Source organism: Chrysemys picta, chromosome 4 (assembly GCF_011386835.1).
Source record: "Chrysemys picta bellii isolate R12L10 chromosome 4, ASM1138683v2, whole genome shotgun sequence".
NCBI lineage: Eukaryota > Metazoa > Chordata > Testudines > Emydidae > Chrysemys > Chrysemys picta.
The window spans coordinates 23,862,238-23,876,394 of NC_088794.1; the positions used below are offsets into that span (position 1 = coordinate 23,862,238).

The 14,157-nt window shown below is 41.8% G+C and overlaps 1 protein-coding gene across 6 annotated transcripts in view; it reads right to left on the reverse strand.

Moving 5' to 3' along the window:
- Positions 1-7,335: 7,335 nt before the first annotated feature.
- Positions 7,336-14,157, reverse strand: part of NUDT3 (nudix hydrolase 3) — a 33,038-nt gene continuing 26,216 nt past the window's right edge. For 4 of the 6 annotated variants that reach the window (XM_005309677.5, XM_042858113.2, XM_065591675.1 and 1 more), the window contains exon 5: positions 10,885-13,322. In XM_005309677.5, the coding sequence (XP_005309734.1) occupies positions 13,144-13,322 (179 nt within the window). In that variant the 3' untranslated portion in view covers positions 10,885-13,143. Of the gene's footprint in view, positions 7,922-10,884; positions 13,323-14,157 lie in introns of those variants that run through there. The other 2 variants (XR_010600410.1, XR_006176333.2) reach the window with 1 other exon arrangement.

A 14,157-nucleotide genomic window follows, 5' to 3' on the forward strand; every position in this document is an offset into this window, starting at 1 on the left:
TGACCATCTCCATAAAGCGTTTTGCCATCCTCTTGCTGGTTGCAGCAGCACCAAATGGCACAAAGACTGAAACCATTAATTAATGTAATAGCAGAGGATAAAGGTAACCAACTTTGCCAGACATGAAGTACTACTACAAGTGGTGCAATGGTTATTTTTATCCAGCCACATACATTACTTGGCACAAGTCAGTGAAATAGATCTCTCTGCTGTAACATGTCTAACCCCCACTTAAGGCTGTTTTGTCACCCGATTTACATTATTCAGACAGGGTTCCCTTTTCCCCCCTGAAAGATTGCTTTGAAATCATCTCTAAACCATCAGCGTGAGCTTTAAGTTCTGTTAACTCTCAGCTTTGGTGAAGTGTGTGGATAAGAAGCTTTAACATCACTGGTTAGAGAAGGCAGAGGATTAGCCACACACCCAAACACTGCATTAGTGTGAGGGAAGGAAAACTACTGGTGACACTGATACCTCTATCTAGAGTATCTGAGCCAGCTTTCTATTTTAGAGGAAGATGGCACTTGGGATTTGGATCAGCGAGCAACTTCTTTTCTGGAAAAGGTGATTTGTTTCTTTCCAGGGGGGCACGAAGCTAGGTAATCTCAGGCTGTGTGATCTTGTAAGTTAAGCAGGCTCAGGTATAGTCAGCATACAGAGAGAATCTCCAGCGATAGCGCAGTGGAGTGCAAAGATTTGTACTAATAATTCAGTAGATGGCACTCTTCCTTCTGGGTCAATAGGGACCCAATGGCACGGCGTGATTATGTGGAGTTCCTATATTTCAGATGAGACCTAAATAAAATTGAGGTTTTAACCACTTCTGATTAGAGATTATTCTAGATTGAAGTTGGTCCCAAAGAAGATATTACCTCACCTCCCTTGTCTCTATTATAGATTGTGGCATTTTTGAAAAATAACATGGGGTGGGGAGTTTGGTCCCACGGTTCTACATCAGTTCCAATTTGAGTAATGCATTCTGTGCAGCTAAATTTCCCCAGCAGTTTGGACTGCTTAAGGTATTCTTCGCTGCCCGCCACACTGTAGGGTTGCTTTTCATTATTAAACTGCCACATGCACAATGAGAGAAGATTGCAGTTCTGCCGTAGGTGAAGTCAAACAACGACTGGAGATCTCTTCACTGCTCCTTTATCTCAGCCCGATTCGCTGATGCTTAGGGGGCAGTTCCAGGTAGTGGAAAAGGTGCAAGTGTAGAGTCTTACGGGCGTTACAATGTACCAGGGACACATTTTGCTTTTTAAAATGGAGCTTACAAGCGTATGATTTGTCACACTAAAGAGGGATCGCCGTCCACTTGAACTATTGCACTTCTCCTCTGGCCATTTCGTTACTTGACAAAAATCACTGCAGCAGAAAAAATAGACGAAACAGCTTTCAAGTGTTTACTTTATGGATTTATTAGCAAGCTACTCCACTATTTCGCTGATGTTTGGGGGCCCCTCGTGCTACTCTAGAAAGAGCTCGTTTCCATGCTCTTCCCACACACCAAAACATTTGCAAAAGGATGTTTTGCAGCATGCTTAGTGGTGAGGTCCTGGTCCAGGACGGGGCTAGGTGCTATTACAATACAAACACAAACCACCACCAGCAAATCTGAAACCAAAGAAGCAAGAGCGCAAGCATCTGCATAGAGAGAAAAGGGAGGGTGGAACTGGGCATGTGGTGGTGTTGCTCTTGGGTGCACCCAAATGATCCTAAACACAAGCAAAGGAGCAGAGGGACACTTCAATTTTAGGATATACCATTCAGAAAAGGGCTTTAGTTAGGGCTTGTCTACATGGGGAAGTTGACTGGAACAGCTTTTGCAGAATAGCTTCCCATGTAGACACTCGTCTTCCATTATAAAAGTGCCTTTTTCCAGTTTAGCATAATCCACTTCCAAAGTTTGATGAAGCTACATCATAAAAAAGCACTCCTACTGGAAAAAGTGTGTCTACATGGGAGCCATTCTCCAATAGCTATCATGCTTTAAATTCACACCCTACCTTATTCTGGAATAGCTTCTCCACGTAGACAAGTCCTTAGTCAAGATGAAGGCCTTCAAGATAGCAGTGCCCCTTAAATTTAGCATCCTTCTCCTGACTGTCGACTTACCTGGCAGATTCACAGAGGCAACTTGCTCCTTCAAGCATGTTTTTCTTTTTCATCCTTCCATACTGTGTTTAAAGTTCACAGTGTCTAGGAACAACGTTAGGAAGAAGAAACACCACAGTAAGCACAGTTTGTGTGAAATACTGGTGCATTTATTGGTTGGCACTAGATTACAACCTACACTCTCATCAAAACTTGCATTCACCAGTTTTTAAAAGACAGTGGTGCCCTCCCCCTCACACACCATTCAAATTGAGAGACATCTTTTAAAAAGAGAAAGGAATGGCATTCTCAGATGCACGGGGCCAGATCATCAACTGATGGAAGCCAATCGACTTCCCTGGACTTCAGCGAAGCGGTGCTGCTTTACATCAGTTCAGGATCTGGCTCAACCCGAACATGGATTTCTTTAAAAAGTGAATTTAGTAATGGTACCACAGATGAACCTAGAGCAAACTCCTCCATGCCTTGTCTCTGGAAACAGTGAAGGATGAAAGTTCAAAATTATCCAGCTATCTACTAAACCTGTCCAGCCTGGAGAGAACAAGAACAAAAAGGTGTGTGTCTGAATTATTCACTGGCTTAAACTAAGATCTGGCCCTCGAAGAAAAACATGTTTTCCATTCAACAAACTATACCTTGAACAAAACAAGAAAAGTCACAAATGAGAGAATCCAAACCAAGGGATGAATAAAACAGGGACCTCTGCTGAAATACTAGATTTCAGAAGTGTCCTCACAATCCTCTTATTTTTAAGAACCATTTTGATTTCAGAGAAGATTACAGAAAGAAGTGTCAAGTTTACACAATGATCAAAGAAACACACAAAGTAATGGGTTAGGAGCACATCGTGTGGAGGAAAAAAAGCTTAAGGGAGTTAGATGCCCAAATCCCATTGAAATTCACTGAACTGGGTACTTAACACCCACCCTTCAGCTCCTTTGAAAATACCAGCCTTAGTTTCAGTTCTGACAATCTGGCTTGCTTGGAGGAGGGAAAACTGATTAAACTAATCTGACAATTCCATTTGAAAACTGAATTACTCGTCAGCAGTAACACAACAGCCAACATCGATTTTTCCAGTCAAGAACATCCATTTCTAGCATTAGCAGGAAAACTTGGGGGCTTACAGCGTGGGTATCGGGCATTACCAATCACACAAACCATTACTGTTCTTGTATCCTGCCCTCCCAGTACATTCCAAGTGACTTAATGTGTCTACTACGTGCAGCTCCCAGAAAGAAACACAGAAACACAAGTGAATAAATGTAACTAATATTTGTAGAGTTATAGTGACCCAGTTTGGTCGTGAGGTATCGAGATTAGGTAAGGAATGATAGCAAGTTGTGCTCATCAGACTTACTGAAGTCAAATTTTGCTGTTTTACTATAAAGGATCCCTTGTTGCTGTTTTTTTATACCTATTCAGAGAGAATTTTGATCAGATCTGGGAATCTGTACTCTGTGCTGGGGTACAGATTTTAAGATTTTGCTGATGTGTTTTCGTGACAAGACCAGGCAGAGAATGCAAGGTGGAGCGCCTGTAGATTTTTGGCTTTTTACAAAAGCTAATACAGTATATACTATGACACACAGGAAGCTTAGTAAATACCATCATGTCCAAAGTACAGCTCCAAAGCTCTCGTTCCAGCTAAAGTCACAAAAAGGTCTTTTCACACAAGTGAAAAAACATGCTAACAAATGCACTTCATCTAGTTAAAGTGTTCCCTCCCAGCCCATCTACTCCTCTTCCTTGAGCAGGTAAAGGTATAATGACACTATAGCTACAACATCAGCGTACCTTTATATACCACCTTCCATCAGAGGATCTGAAAGCTCTCTACAAAGGGGGATGAGTTTTTAAACCCATTTTACAGGGGGCAAATGGGGGCACAGGGAAGTGAAATGAGTTGTGTCAAGTCAAAGGGAGTCCTTGGCAAACAGAGTAGAAGCAAGGTCTCCTGAATCCCAAATCCTCTGTTGTAACCACTAGATGATGCTGTCTAATTAGCAGGAGGGGCCAGCTGAGTTGTGAGGGGAAAATAACTCATGATCTGCAAGAGAATTGCAGAAAGTTGTTAATGTAAATAGCTTTATGCAGAAGTGTTTTTTAAACACAGCCTGCCCCAAAGTTTACTGCAGTGCGAAAGTCCTTCTAAAGGCGTCTCTGCACTGCAACAACAGCCCCGTGGCACCAAGTCTCAGAGCCCGGGTCGATTGACTCAGGCTGCGGGGCTAAAAACCGCAAAATTCCAGCTCAGGCAGGAGCTCGGGCTCTGATGCGCAGTGAGCGGGAAGGATCTCACAGCCCAGGCTCGACCCTAACCTAGCACATGGACATTGCTATTTTTAGCCCCACAGCCCAAGCCAACGGACACGTGCTCAGACTCTGTGCTGTGGGGTTTTCTTTGTAGAGCAGACATCAGATGACAGAAGACATTACACATGAACTAAAGGACTAGATTGTCCTTTCTCTGTCATGCTATTGCCACTCATCTGTTCCAACTTCCTCTCTTTAATTGACACAAGTTGTGTGCAAGGGGCTGCAACTTGCTCAGCACTTTAGTTCTAAAATAGCTCTCCAGGTCCTGAAATGCAACATTTACTTCCGCTTCTAATCCAAACAAAGGAGCTCTGCAGAAAAGAGCATTTCCATCTCTTTCAAAGTATGTGCTGGATATGAACATTTGCTTTAGGATTTTAAAGTTACTGATGACAGCAATCACTGAGGCTCACATCCCCCATATGGAGAGTAAACCTAAAGAGATCCATCTCATGAAAATAACGACTTCCTTAAGCCCTATTTGTATTAGGATTTGGGGATCTCACTAAATCTGTGCTGGAAATATTTACCTGCTATTGTGCTTTTCAGCACAGTTACAGACAGTCTGACTGAGATTAGGGGAAAGAGGCCAATCACGCTTTCTGTAATGGCAATGGAAACAGTTTAACCTTGTATACATTAGCCTACCTATGCTGTTTTCAGCACCAGTTCAGGACCACCAGCTGCTTTCAGCAATAGGTCAGTTTCATAGTGTAGATGGGGCCAGAGAGACCAAAAGATCCCAAGCAATCATTTCTCCTCAGTCACCTGCCACAGTATTGTTTTTAAACACCAGCCATGACTTCCACTCAAGGAAAAGTGAAACAAACATAGCACTTGCAAAACAACAGATCATCCACTTCCTTCTCAGCAAGAGATGGTCGTTGCAGATATAACAATGCATTTAGAATTGCTGCTTTAAAAGAAGGAACTAATGAGACGTGTATGTTAGTGCAAGAGATAAGGTACGATCATGTTCTTTAATAATTAAGGACACTAAAAGCTCTTCTGTTTAAGCTCTGTCCAACATGTATTAAAACATACCCGACTTTGCACTTTTATAGCAATCTCAAAGCACTTCACTAAAGGTGAGCAAATATCCTTGTATTTTTTGCAAAAGGGGAAACTTAGGCAGAGAGCGGTTGAGTGACTTGCCCAAAGTCAACTTAGAGAGTGTCAGTGGCGCAGTTGGGAAAAGAACCCAGACTGCTTGGCAATCCAGACCCAAGCTTTAATGACTAAACACCACCCCATACCTTGTATGATTTAAAAGAGGACATTGTGATAAATGGGAATTCCAAGAGCTTTGGCGCGATCTCTCTCAGGTGAAGTTTGGTTTACAGTTTGTTCAAGTGTTTGCCTGATCAGGGGAAAAACTAGTAGGTCTACACTTACCTCCGGGTCCGGCGGTAAGCAATCGATCTTCTGGGATCGATTTATCATGTCTTGTCTAGACGCGATAAATCGATCCCGGAAGTGCTTGCCGTCGACGCCGGTACTCCAGCTCGGCGAGAGGAGTATGCGGCATTAACGGGGGAGCCTGCCTGCTGCGTCTGGACCCGCGGTAAGTTCGAACTAAGGTACTTCGAATTCAGCTAGAATTTGCGTACCTTAGTTCGAAGTGGGGGGTTAGTGTGGACCAGGCAGCAACTGATGCTGACAAGCTCTCACTATATTTTAGTTGAGTTCTTGCTCTTCCTAGTCCAACGATACCATCTCTTACCTCCCGTGCCAACAGTCCTCCTCACTGAGGACTGGTCACAATCCTCTCTAGGCAGGACATTTTGGAGCAGATTCCCACACTAGTCTCTGCTGATCTAGAAGCGAAAGATCTTGAACTTCAATCCCCACCATAGCAGCACATTGTGCTTCTCCAGCATTGGCCCCAGCGTAGCTGTTTCATCTTGCAGCACAGCTGTTGCAGAGGGTACACCCAAACTCAGTATCTGCCTTTCCAGCACCCGTGTTACAATTAGTCATAACCCACTTAAGACAGAGGAACCAATTCCTCCTCCTAAAAAGGAAAGCAAATCCCAAAGTGCCCATTTTGACAGAAGCAAAAGAGCAGTGGATGCAAACAAAAGCTTCCATCTGGCTATAAAATATACCACCTTCAAGCTGCAAAGAGAATTACATGGACCTCATTCAGGACTTTCCTCAAATAAAAACCACAGTTCCATATATCCACTAGTTTCACATAATGTAAGTGCATACACAGACCAACCTCTCTAGGCAAGAAGTGGCATATTAGCAATGTTTTCAATCAAGAACTTATGCATGGTCTCCCAATGTTTTATTTCTCAGATCTGCATCTAATATAGTTAGAGATGCAAAAAAACAGCATCAACTCCCATGATTGAGGTTTTACTTTTTCATCGCTCCAAACAGTAGTGTTAAAAGAGCTTATTGAGTCACCAATATCCCTTCGCTAGATTCAACATTTTTATCCCCGCTCATTAGGTTTAAACTAATTGGTCAACACAATTCATCACTAATATTAACCCATTACTTCAACACTGTCTAGCAGGATAGAGCTTCCACAGCTCCAGATATACCTTCCTTTCACAGGAGGTGATCACAGACTTATGCTAACCATGTCATCTAATTTCAAGAGAAACATCTTCTATAGCTTCACCTTGGGATTTTACAGTTGTGCTGAGGTGGAATATTTTAGCTAAATTAAGACTCCAATCTTAATTATGAGAGCGTAGGTCCCATCATTGCAACTCATGAATAAAGACTTTGCGGGGGAGGGGGGGGGGGGATCAGGCCCTCAGCATTCACATCTTTCAGGATCCCAATCCCTATACACACATGAATTGTCACACTATCAGCCCCATTCACTCTTATTAATTGAACCCAATTAAGGTATTTTGAATTCTTTAAAGTTTTACACTCCAGTTTTTACTTTACAAAGTAGATTTTAATCAAGTCAAGGTTTTGTCACACAATACACTTAGAGATACACACACCAAACACTCATATTTCCTAAGATCTTCCAACACGGAAGAAAGCAGCAAGGGTACTGTGGTCTCAGAGGCAGTATTTTGGGCTTCAGTTGCTAGATGGTATGTAATGTGACAAGAACAGGAATAAAAGTTTTTCCAGTGATGATAGGAAGTAGTTCCTCTATACAAAGCTACCATAAAGCAAGATGAAAAAAGCATGAACTCTCCCCTCATCCCCCTGCTGTGTAAAATACTGGATTTTGCACATCTCCAGTAAGCCATGGGTCTAAAACAAAACAAAACAAAAAAATCCATCTTTGTGGGGAGATCAGAAGATACTTAGCTTTATTCTTGGCAACACCACCTGCCAGTTTGCAGGATCATCAGCCCCCCAAAAAATCAATTAATTCTCCTCTTCCTGTTTCCAAGGAAAACATACCACTTGCTGGGGCTTGAGATGCAAAGATCTTCAGTTTCATCATAACATGCGTCTTCCAAAGGTACTTATAAGTATGTACAATAATTTGCGTAGGACACTTCTAATCCAAATGCAGATAATGTGAACAAGGGAACAAAAGGGAAGAGAAAACCATTAAATCTACACCAGAGGCTCCAATGAGAACACTTTTTAATCTGGCAGGTAGATTCCCCTTCCCCTCCACGTTTTAATCTTTAGAAGAACTAATGTGTTGAACTGATTTTTCCAGCAGCTCAACCATTTTTATTCTATTATCCTGATGCACAAATACCTGCTGGTTTCAAGTAGACCATCACAGCAGCCAAATCAAAGTAAAGCTTGCACCTGGGAAAATACTGCCTGAAGGAAAGCATCGGTATTCTGGCATTGCTAGGGGTAAACTGTTCTAATGTCGGCGTTTCAAGTCTAATTATTCACAAGAATATCATCCCTCAAAGACACTTTCCCCGCCCCACACTGTCACAAAGGAGACCCAAATGTGAACATGCTTGCTCCGCAAGCTAGCAACAATCCAGTGCCCCAAACTATGAAGCTCGCACAGCCGAACTGTGGCATGGGGCAAGACATCCTAATAAAGTCTGCCATGATGAGATAAGGGAAACCACACAGAAGATACTTTATTACAGAAAGGCCTGAGCACAGAGTATTACCCCTCGTGGAAAGCTGGTATATAGCTCACCACGTTTTCCCCCCATGACTGAACAACAGTATGGCTTGGGGACATTTATGTTTGACAGATGGCCAAAACCAAGCGAGGAGGGAGAGCGTTGCTGCATTTTTCTTTTTAAAATCAGTTACCTCCCAGTAAAACATTTAGTGTTTTTACCATCAGCAGTAACTCCGTAGTCATTGCAACCCATGATTTCCTTGAATTTTGACTAGTGTAGGAGCGCTAACTTCCCGTGTGCTTCAGTGGTTGACTTTCAGAAGGCTTTTAAAACAGGCTCAGTGGCAGATGTAGGAAAAGCATTTACACTTTCTACCCTGATTAAAAAATACCAAAAAAAAAAAAAAAAAAAAAAATCCTAAACACATAGGTAACTGTTTTCTCTAGGGATCACATTCTAAATCTGCCCTGTGTCAGGTTTGAAATAACCAGAACGCTACTGAGAGGACATATTGCTGTGGCATTCACCATTGTGGTTGGCAAATTTATTTCAGAAGTAAAAATGGCCAAGGACAATATATTTTTGGGAATGGAGATTGGGGGGAAGGGGAAGAAATAAGATGAGAAATTGCTAGCCATAATGGCATATAGATTAATAGGGAAAAAATAAAAATTATGGCTAAGTGTGTAAGAAACATATATAGAAATAATGAGAGGCTGCCCTATATTTAAAACAAAAAACATTGCGGGGGAGGGGGGAGGGCAAAATCAAGCTAATCACTTTATACAAGGATGATGCAGTTTTGTTTACTGCTAAGATGGACTTTTTTCTTTTTAAAAAGCCCTAATATGAGTTAATTAACTAAAGGTTAAAGCCAAAAAAGATTTACAATAACTAATTCCAAAGACTCCAAGATACCGTATTTATTTTACTCACACAGACTTTCTAAATGGTGATACTAAAGCACAAAAATAATGCCACAGCAGTCATTGTTCCACTGTATCAAAACAGGGTTTGAGAAAGAATTCCAAGAGCCTGAAGCACACTTCCTCCTTCTAAGAGAAGGGCTATTCTCTGTTCAAGCCTCTTCTACACTGGTGCTAACACTACTTCAGCTCCGCCAGGGTTAGTTACGTTTGGCCCCATAATGCAGAGGACCCTCTGGCTGCCACTAGCATTTTAAGCCCGGTGTCAGTTAAAACTGCTCTGAGCAAGGTTAAGCAACACGGAGCCAGCTTTTCAATAGATTTTGAGGTGCCGGAAGATGGAGATAGGCTCCCAGGGGGATTTTTGACAATCTGGTCCACGTGCTTAAAATGCAGGTGGACAGCTTGCAACCCATCTAGATTAGGGCTCCCAACTTTGCTAACTTTGGTGGAGCTGAATCAGCCTGCGTGACAGTGGGAAATGTTTGCCAAGTTTCCCTAATGTAGACAAGCCCTATGTCTCCATGCCCATGCATCACTGTCACCCTCCAACCCTGAACCCTACTGTAGGATGCAAAAGGAAAACCATTATTTCAAGATCTCAATATCCAGCAACTTCTCCTCCCCTGTAAGCAGTCTTGCCTCCCAGTACCCCAGTATCTCCTCTTTATATATGTACGGAATAAAGGTGCAGCTGGCAAAACATTGGGAAAAATGATCAGGTGAGTGAATTTACTATACTGCACTGAATTCCAGGCCTCCGATTCTCATTAGAATCCTGGATTCAGGGGTGCTGAAGAAAACCTAATACTTACACACAATAATGAATCCCTGGTGTCTGAGAGGTGGAAAATTCTGACCCAAAGCAAACACATCAAAACCTTCCTAGTGGTGGCTGCAGCTTTGTAGCTCCAGACTTCCCAGACTAAGTGAAGATCTGAGACACATCCTAGCTCTAGATTTAGGGTCAATACACAACACTGTTTTGGGAGGTAACAATTTCCACCCTTGCTAGCACGTTCAGAAGCACCGGTCTTAACAATGCTGGAAGTCCTAGTCTAGTTCGGAAGCCATTTTGTGCACTGGGTCAGTCAGACTTGCTCTGGAGAGGTTTAACTGACATCATGCTGCCAACAGCTGCCAGAGCCCCCATCTTAAAATCCTGATGTGTTTGCATATGAAAGGTAACTCAAGTATGAGTCCCAAATCAATTTAGTATCATTTTGGACAAGATTACTTACGCTAATATACCACATGGCTATACGAATTGTTACAGAAGAACCTCAGACATTGGGAAGATGCGAACTCTAGGTGGTGGTAAGGGAGAAAGATTTATGTAAGTCAGGAACAAGGCTTGTTTTAAGTACACAGCTTTTGAATAAAGACTACTTCCACCCCAGGAGCTCAATCTTCTATTTCCAGTTAATAAGGCATAACACCAGCCATTCAATGGAATTGCATTAACAGCATCAATTCATGCCACATTAAAATACTTTCTTGGCACAATTTATTTTTCTGACCCAAACAAAGAAGCCACTAGCAAGTTATTAACAATATTCTACCCTAAAGTGTCAGTTTAACAGCCCTATAAAAACATTTTTAGATTTAAGGAAACAAAAATGTGCATGCTATTGATATTAAAACTGCAGTTACTCTTTCAGGAGTACCAGCTGCTTTTTTGCAAAGCATTTGTAATGCATTAATCTATACAGTGAAGGACAAAAACTCAACTGAAGGCAGTAGATGGCTGTGTTGTTAGGCGCCGCTAACGGCTCAGAAAGAGAGGATTCTTACTTTCTTGTCCATTTCTGGATATATTATTCAAGCCCTTTTTAGAGTTATGTTCAGGCTGATCAACAAAAACTAAGAAGGGACTGTACATTTGTTTCTAAGTTGAAGTGAACAGAACTGGTGTAATTTAGGCTGAATTCCAGATGCTCAGTTTCAAACTACTTCTTGAATAATGCCCCTCAGCCTTTTCTTGTGTGCCTTTTCATGTTGGTGATCACTGGCACTGCTTTTGGCCTTGCTATCCCATACTGATGAAAGTAGGGAGAACAAGTAAAGGAACAGAATGGGATCTCAAATTGAACAGCCTCTTGCCAAAGTAGTGAAAATACCAATTCCCATTACCCCTGCTCCATTGATAGGTCTATCAGAATTTTATATTGTAAGTGCTTAATGGGAAGAAAGAATGCTCTTGAAAAGTATGAGTATTTATTAAAATAATTTCTGTTAAATATAAGGAAGAGTACTGCAGATTTAATTTCACATCTTGGCTATGCTCTGACAAAGGAGAAGTTACCAAATGCAGCAACTAACTCCTGTCCCAAGCCAGGGATTAACTAATGCCCCTCCCAAACCTTCCCCTACCCTCCCACCCTCCAGCCCCAACCCTTTCCATTTTATTTCCCAACTAGACAACACTGTTGGCAAATCAAGACAGCATGAAACTTACATCAGTAAAAAACAAACAAACAAAAAAAACATGAATTGTGCCAATGCATCAGGGCAACTATCCTATTAAATGATGTACTTCTCCACACTAGCATTTCTGCTTGGGAGCCAGCTGTACCTTTGTCACAGAGGATGATAGTTTTAACATTCTGAGTATGCTCTGTGGTGCAATTGTAAGTGCTGCAATGACACATACAAGAGATTCAACACCTGATTTTTTCCCCAACCAAGACTTCTTTTCAGGGACATCCCCCACAGGTTTGTGCAATGACACTCGAAGTACAATCCGATGCTTTAGCACAAATTACAATACCCATTTGAGCACAGTGTAAGGCATGTGGACAAGAAGAGACATCAGCAATATGCAGCAAGTGGGAAAGAATTCCAAAACAGCAGGGCAGCATTGGTGCTTGAAGCTCCAGTTGGTTAGATTTTAACCCCACTTTGAATCCCTGATTCCTACCATTGAGGCCAAAATTCAGTTTCTATCATAGTGTTTCTGAGGCTGTTTGCTTTTGGCTGGGCGGTAAAGACCAATTCTTTGCGTTTCATTCTAATATAAAAGCAGAAATGTTGGCTGAATCTATAGGAGAAGGAACTGAGCACCAGGGATGTCTGAAGGTGATCAAAACTTTGCTCTGACCTTAAAATGTCACTGCACTAAGTTTCAGGGGCTTATGGGGGGAGTAAACTGGCCCAGCCACTAGCATGGTCACAAAAATTTTTGTATTTAAAAAAACAAGGCAAACGGATTAATTATGAAACCCTCTTTTCACAAGTAGCCCAGGTTTTAAAAAATTCCCGCAAAATTAAAAAGTTAGATTCCTCCATCTAAAAAAATTGTTTATACATATGCGCTGAAAGTGACCACCACAGGTCTGAACAGCACCTTACAGTACAGACTAAGACTTAAAGAATTGATCTCACATTTGCAGTCTTTAATTAAAAAAAAGAATAATGTCTGGCTATGGCTGGGATGACACATATGGGAACACGTCAGATCACAAGGCAGAGGCAAAACGAGCAGCGTCGCTCTCCAGGCCAGGGTAGCGGTGTAAAGGGAAAGGGGCACTTCATGCACAAAATGTATTTTACAAAATACATATCCAAAAAAAGCAAAAAACCCCACCTTGCACTAAACTGCAACACTCTTAACACTTGCTTTGCCACAGGCCGCTGCCCATGCCTTGTTCGACAGAGGAAGCATGTGAAAGGGGGTGGGAGAGGGAGGAGGGGGGAAATCCATGTTTCAGTCTATTTTCCAAAACTCTCTTTTATAGGGACGTCTTCAGTCATCTGATGTCAGAGACAGAGCTCTCGTTAGAGTCAGTGTATGAAGCGGTCATGACAGGAGTGCCGTTGTTTGCCAAACAGCCTTGTCTCAAGGTTTCAAAGTATGAGGCCTGCACTGGTTTGTGGGACTTCAGAACTTCTTTAGCGTCTTCTATCTTAAACCATTCCCTTTTCCTTCCTGTGGGTAGAGAAATAAATTAGTAAACGCAGTAAGAGGACTAAAGATAGACATTTATCCCTTCTGTGAAGTTTTTGCTGTTAACTAGCATTCTGTCCATGTCAACTGTGATTAAAGTGGAACAATGAAGTGGGCTTGCAGCCCAATGCCAATTCAAAAATCTCAAGAGACTTCTCTCATTAGTCTTTTGATCTCATAGCGACTGAAGGGTCCCCCTAGCCAAGTATAACACAGATGCCTCCAACCTTCCACAAAAGATGTTCAAAGTAAGTCCACCATCCAATTGATGGGGGTTTCGGATCCGGAGATTTATTTTTTTAAATGTTATTTCCATGATTTTTGAGTGGGATAGAAAAATATAAAAACACCACCGATTTTAAGGGAATTCATAACAAATTTTGAACTTCATCTATCATCTAACAATTTTCTCTTTTTAAATGACATGCTCCTGAAAAGGAGGAAAAGATGGCACTCTCTGAAACCTGGCTTGGCATGAGAAAGTGCTTTTTCTCCAAGGCATCTCAATCCTCTTGTACAGCATTTGTCTCTTTGTATTGAGACCTCTCCTGAGGAGAGCCTGCAAGATGAGCCCAATTATATGTGGGTTTTTAAGAGTGTTAGCAAGCATCCTGCAGGAATTACATTGACAAACTCATTTTCGTTTGGGGATCTGATAAGGATTTAAACGCACCGCTTTCAGGAGTGAGTGGTCAAACAGAAGTGCAAGAATTAGACAAAACATGAGTCTCTATATAAACCCACCGAGATGACTCAAAGGACCAGGGAAGGAAGAAGGAATCAACAACATGATAATATTTTTGTTTTCAAAAGGACA